At 32.7% G+C, this 6859-nt stretch overlaps 3 protein-coding genes across 3 annotated transcripts in view; 1 reads left to right on the forward strand and 2 right to left on the reverse strand.

The window, feature by feature from the left end:
- Nucleotides 1-613, reverse strand: part of LOC125847584 (pyridoxal kinase) — a 28564-nt gene extending 27951 nt beyond the window's left edge. The window contains exon 1 of the mRNA XM_049527210.1: nt 132-613. Coding sequence (XP_049383167.1) covers nt 132-216 — 85 coding nt within the window. The 5' untranslated portion in view covers nt 217-613. The remainder of the gene's footprint in view (nt 1-131) is intronic.
- A 1264-nt stretch (nt 614-1877) lies between these two features.
- On the reverse strand, nt 1878-2335 carry LOC125848893 (uncharacterized). Its single transcript, XM_049528859.1, has 2 exons — nt 2183-2335; nt 1878-2084 (listed from the first exon to the last, which is right to left on the reverse strand). Exons 1-2 carry the CDS (start codon nt 2239-2241, stop codon nt 1913-1915), a joined length of 231 nt encoding a protein of 76 aa, XP_049384816.1. The 5' UTR covers nt 2242-2335; the 3' UTR covers nt 1878-1912.
- Nucleotides 2336-5978: 3643 nt separating this feature from the next.
- LOC125848611 (extensin-like) lies at nt 5979-6688 on the forward strand. The gene has a single exon (XM_049528502.1). It carries the CDS (start codon nt 5979-5981, stop codon nt 6423-6425), a length of 447 nt encoding a protein of 148 aa, XP_049384459.1. The 3' UTR covers nt 6426-6688.
- Nucleotides 6689-6859: the final 171 nt, after the last annotated feature.

Raw genomic sequence — 6859 nt, forward strand, 5'->3', positions numbered from 1 at the left:
CAACTGTAAACCATTCTGTATATATATATATTATTTGAGTTCTTTTCTTCTTTCCCTTCGTTTGCATCGGTTTATATAACTTAAATCCTAACATAATTACAACTATCAAACATATCCAAAGAAAGAGAGAGAGAGAGAGAGAAAAGAAACAGGTAAAAAGAAGGCAGAAGTACTGAAAAATTGATCAATCGAGCACAAGATTGCCATTAGCATCATATGAAATTTTGCCTGAAAATTCCAAAGGGCGACACTTTTCTCCTTTAATAATAGTCCTCTTCCACAAGGCGTTTTCGTCTTCCCAGTTTACTTGATAATCATCATCGTCATCATCATCATGTTCCACTTTTTTCCTCCAAGATATCATTTTTACCATCAATAAAGCTTTACTACTTATGCTGCTCTCTAGCCTTTCTACTGGCTTTTTACCCCCAAATTGCACACTCTGCCTCTTCTTCTTTTCTCTCTTGTGAAAGCCGCCTCCACATAAAAAGGCCATCATCATGGATACTTTAACCAAGATTATTGATAGCAAAATGATCAAAAAGAAAAGTAAATGAAGTTTATGACAAACAAAGAACAGAGGAACAATCAAAGGAAAGAAAATTCAATTTTGCTATGGTTGATTGCTTCCTATGGTTATAGCTTTATACTACTTAAGTAGGCAGAGTGGAATTACTTCTTTTCTACTATTACCTAGAAAAGTCAAGTCAATACTTTTACTAGTTGAACATTCAGGGAAATTCCTTCAAGGTAAAATATTGTTAGCATTTGCCTGTAGTTCCTACCTCAGTTAATTCAACTATAATTCTGTTTTATTTTTTAAAAAAAGTTTTCTTCGTAGAAAATGGTCTTTCATACCCATTATTTTCTTGAAGGAGATCCTTTCTTTTTTCGTACTATAACACAATAGCATCACAATCTAATATTTTTAGGCCAATATTAAAATTTTATGCCCTTTTATGGTCATTAAAAGTTCTATAATTATTAGCCTCTGCATCACGTCCTGGTTAATTCAAACCCAACACATATTAAAGGAATCATTGGATATCTCTTTGAGCCTTTTCACCTCGACAAAGTAATTTCCAGCAAAATTTGAAGTCATTGTTTCTCTAATATAAAACAGGCCAAATTGGTCATTGCATAAAGAAGGTGGCTGAAAATTGACTATGACTGGACTAGTGATATTCAAAATTAATGGATGTAGGGTTGCCGTGAGTTAAGTGTTAACATGTCAGGTTGACTTGACTCACTGACTTGAGTAGTCTCTGAATAAAAACAAACACTAGAAACACTTTCAAAGTAAAATTTTGACCACCCAAAATTTGAATGAAAAATAAAGAAAAAACTTTGAATGACAAAAAATTGCCAATGACCAAAACATAACATGTGCAACGTTGAGTCCATTACCATGCCTAACATAAATTGCATATAACAAATCCATATTGTTTACTACACCTACTTTGAGGTTTCCAATTAATCAGCAGAATTGGCAACATTAGATCAAATATGTACTTCTGTTAAAGAGTTTCACTTATTATTATATATATAAGCATAGATCAAATAATTTATCTAAAATTGTCTCTCTTTTGTTTATCCAAAATCCATAAACTCAAAATAACGTGTGTGAGAGAGAGCACTCGGTCATACGCCGTGTTAAATACAGTTCGGTATCGAATATTGAAAGCAGTACTACGCAACGAACTTATGAAGTATTATTATTGGGGAAACTCTTCATTCTACATGTTTCTTATTTAATTTGTACTAACTGCTCAATTTTATAGATGTCCACATCAAGCTTATTTAACCCCAACCAAACTTGATACAAGTACACAAAAAAAAAGACTAAAGCTTATTTAAAGCATCATACATTATACAAACAAAGCACCGGATCTTTGTTGAAAGGAAAATTAAATTAAATAGGAATAGAGTTGGTGACTGAAGGATAAATGACGGTTGCTGGATGACCCATAATCCGGCGTCCCTTGGAGTGACGGAACACATAAACCAGAGCACCAACCGGCCATTCTACAATTGCTGCCGCAGCAAATGCCAAGAAACCAAGTGTTGGCCCCACCACCTTGCACCTACATACATACAACTATTTCAAATCTAAAATATACACATTTTAATCTTTTTTTGTAATTAATTATGTTAATAGTCGAAAGTAATACTACTAACTAACCTACAAGGATTGCTAGCATTGCCACACTGCACACAGATCGGAACTCCAACGAAACCCATTTTTTCGTATTAATTGGCTAAATAGACAGTCAGAGGACCAGCTTAAGAAAAGATGAAGAACAACAAGGCTGCGATTTTTGCAATGTTACACACAAATTTTACTAAAAGGAACATTGATACAAAATTTGAAGAAGAAGATTTGGGGTATTAATAGGATTGTATCGCAAAGGTGAAAGTATGGATAATGGCGGTGATGTTTATTTTAAATATCCAATTGGACACGTGTTGGTGTCTGAAGATGGAGGCAGAAGACACGTGTTAATTAACTGTAATCTACTGCCACGTGTCCAACGCAAATATAACAATATTGAGGAGTTGGAAGTTAGTTTTCTTTGGAGAAAATGATCAAAATGGTCCTTAATGTATGGGTTTGATTTCATTTGGTCCTTAATATATGAACTTGATGGAAATGGTCCTTTATGTATCATAGATTGTGATCAATTTGGTCTTTAACCTAAAATTAATAAATTTCTTTTTTTTGCCGTCAAAATACATGAAATATGTAAAAGATGCGTTTGTTCAAGACTTTCCTTTCCCTGTTTTCAAAAATTTCAAAAGGGCACATCAATTTTTTTTAACCAAAAGGGCAAAATCGCTCCTGACGGAGCGATTTTTTTCTGACAAAATTGACGCCGTTACTCCTTTAAAAAACATAAAAATCATTGTCGGTCCAAATTCTTTTTTCTTTTTTTTTTTTAAATCACTGTTGTGAATTTTTTTTAACAACGCTGCCCCAACAACATTTAAAAAATAGAAATAGCTACTACAGCAGCCATTTTCTTTAAAAAGTTTAATTTTTTTTTATTAAAAATTCTCGAGGCGAGGGCTGCTTAAAAAAATAATGGGAAATCGCTCCACGTGTAGCGATTTTAGTTAAATTTTTTTAAAAAATAATCGTTGCCAAGGCAGCAATATCAGTAAGAATTTTTATTATTATTTTCCAATTGCTACTAGCAATCAAAAAGTATACAATAAAAAATTATAAAGTAACTCAATTGGAAAAAATTTTCTACTGAAATCGCTGCCGTGGCAGCGATTTCCCATTATTTTTTTAAGCAGTTCTCGCCTCGGGAATTTTAATAAAAAAAAATTAACTTTTTTAAGAAAATGGCTACTATAGCAGCTATTTCTATTTTTTAAACGTTGTTGGGGCAGCGTTATTAAAAAAAAAAAATTCACAGCAGTGATTTTAAAGAAAAAAGAAAAAAAAATTGTATCGGCAGCGATTTTTATGTTTTTAAAGGAGTAACGGCGTCAATTTTGTCAGAAGAAAATCGTCCGTCATGAGCGATTTTGCCCTTTTGGTTAAAAAAAATTGATGTGCCCTTTTGGAATTTTTGGAAACAGCGGAAGGAAAGTCTTGAACGAGCGCATCTTTTACATATTTCGTGTATTTTGATGGCAAAAAATATATATATATTAATTTTAGGGTTAAGGACCAAATTGATCACAATTTATAATATATAAAGGACCATTTCCATGAAGTTCATATATTAAGGACCAAATGAAATCAAAGCCCATACATTAAGGACCATTTTGATCATTTCCCCTATAATCTTTGATTCTTTCTTCCTTTTAATTTTGTTTTTGTTTTCTTAATCTGGGTGTCCATACTTATATTAATGTTAGAGTCTCATTAATTTGAACAGTTGCCAAAAAATATCACTAGGCTGCAAATTCATGGATCCATGTCCTCTTCAATATTTTCTTTCCCACCATTTTGCCCAAGTTAAATTAATGATGCATGTCATAAATTTAATTTAATAATTAAAATTATAAATCTAACCATGATTAACTGTGAAAAGCCTATGAAAGTAGACCTATCAAAGAAGAATAACCTATAAGCCAGAGAATTTTTAGTCGAATGCAGATTATTTTGTTCAATATTTTTTTTTTGGTGATTTACAAAAACAGTATCATGTTTAATCAAGTCATATATGATATATATCTGCTCCTATATAATTGCTCGCAAATCATACAGGAAACGTAACCCGTACTAGATAAGTCCGTTGCGACAAGTTTGAAAGCTCCAACATGAAAGTCCCAAGCCAAACCACTAGGCCACCCTTAAAGGTATTTTATTCATTATTATCAAAGGGTGATAAATTAAAATTATCCTTTTATTTATATCAGTGTACAAAGTCAATCAGTGGCGGAGCCAGAAAATTTAACAAGGGGGTTCAAAATATGAAAAGTAAACACACAAACTAGTGGAAGGGGGTTCGACATCTATTATACTTATCTAAAAAATAATTTTAACCATGTATAAATAGTAATATTTTTCGCCGAGGGGGTCGGATGACCCCCCTCATTACATGCTGCCTCCGCCACTGAAGTCAATAGTGGACAAATATTGTTGAAAAGAGAGTAGGACAGTAGAACAATAGAAGTATAATTTGTAGCTACTTTAGTACATGGAATTTGACCTTTCACCTAGAGGCACATATAAAGCTAGATTCGATTCTCGTGAACTTAGAAGATTAATCTCCTGGCAACTTGATTAAAGGAGTTTTGTGATTTCAAGTGATAACTAATTGAGTCAATAATTACTTCTTTAACAAGATTAATCAACACTAATTTGCATGGAATAAATACCTATTAACAGCTTAAGAATGTCCTTTCTCAAAATAATCTCATAAACCATACAATCATTGTAGCCTTGGATTCCAAATAGAGACTGATGCAACACAAACACTTTTCAGCCACATGCACCCAAGCTACATTGATGCTCATGATAACTTTATATGTTATTCCTTCGTTTTAAAAAAAAAAGAAAGTTATGAATATAAATGTATAGGCTATTTATATATCACGGTATTAAAGAAGATTTCAAATATAGCGCTACATATTATTTTACATGGTTCAATATATTATTTAAATGAACAAAAAAAAATAACAACCATTTTTTAGACTTCGGAATAGAATATATTCTAAAGTGTAAAAGAAAAAATGTTTCCTTTTGGATCAATATAATGAATTATACTATGGGGTCTCAACGTTACGTTGTTACATTGTAAATAAAACTTATAACTAGGGGTGTGCAAAAACCGATTTAACCAATAAACCGAACCGACAAAAACACTATTGGTTTATTGATATTGGGTTATTGGGCTAACGGTTTTTAAACGGTTTTGCAAATTTTTTTATTGGGTTATTGGTTCGGTTTCCGATTTTATAATTTTTGTTAATGGTTAAACCGATAACCCAATAAGACTATACTAAATTTACTAGTTTAATTGTTAATGGTTAAACAATTGTTACTTTCACACTTTTTGTTAATGGTTAAACAATTGTTACTTTCACACTTTNTTATTTAAATGAACAAAAAAAAAATAACAACCATTTTTTAGACTTCAGAATAGAATATATTCTAAAGTGTAAAAGAAAAAATGTTTCCTTTTGGATCAATATAATGAATTATACTATGGGGTCTCAACGTTACGTTGTTACATTGTAAGTAAAACTTATAAGTTATAACTGCTAATACGATATAAATAATTAACCTGATAGATTAAAAATAAAATAAAATAAAATTTGCGGTCAATGGGTATATAGCCTACAAGTCAAGAGTAACTTAAGTTAATATGCTTCAAAACTAATGGATTATTCAAAGTTAACAACAGTAATAATTCTAAAACAAAAAAAGGGTACCATCTTAATATTCCATTAGAGAGGCCACCATCAACTTGCATAGATCCTTTATATCTACCAGAGTGTTCTCCATTTCTGATAACACAATGGCCACAAAATTCTGCTTTTTTCCACCTTTAATCATCCTAACAATATTAACTTTCAGTTCTTCTGGAAATGCTCAAGTGTCTGAAGTAACAACTTCTAATCAAGGCGTTCTCTATGCTTCTCCACCACCACCAAATGGATGTCCCTATTCTTGCCTTCCTCCACCTACCCCTACCGACTGCCCACCGCCTCCATCTTCACCACAGCTACCACCTTCAGGGCCAGTCAACTACCCTCCGCCAATGGGGTATTATTTGCCACCAGGTGGAGACTTTTTACCTCCACCGATGTACGTGTATGGTCCTCCACCTCCTAATCCAATTTTACCTTACCTCCCATTTTACTACAAGAATCCACCGTCTGATTACTCTTCAGCTGCAAGTGATCATAATTTGACAAGCAAGTTATTGTTTCTATTTACATTACTCCTTATCTGGTCACAGTAATGCACCAAACAAAGGTGGCATATTCAATATTTTTTACTACTTGGGACCAAGGAAGTTCATGTGCAGCTAGCGCTATCAAGTAACAGTACAAATACCAACTCTTTCTGGGTAATCTTCTTTTACCAAGGTTAATTCTCTGAGAGCAACAGTAAAGTGGCAAGTACTCTGATTCTCAATTACTGTCTTCTCTTTTAACTATTTTTGGAAGGAGAAAGTTGAAAGAAAAAACATCTCCTTTTTTTCTGAGTTCTTCCCCTAAAAAATTGTTCCTACTCATCAAAAACCAACAAATGGTTCTGGAGAGAAGATTTTGTCAAGTATTGGCTGTTTTTTTGCCAAACCCAGCCTCCCTCCCCCCTTTTCCTTTTTGCCTTATATTTAAGTATTTCATGAATGCACTAGCTGCTATATCTATAAATGCGTACAAGTTAAGC

The sequence above is a fragment of the Solanum stenotomum genome, chromosome 12 (genome assembly GCF_019186545.1).
Source record: "Solanum stenotomum isolate F172 chromosome 12, ASM1918654v1, whole genome shotgun sequence".
In the NCBI taxonomy this organism is placed as follows: Eukaryota; Viridiplantae; Streptophyta; class Magnoliopsida; order Solanales; family Solanaceae; genus Solanum; species Solanum stenotomum.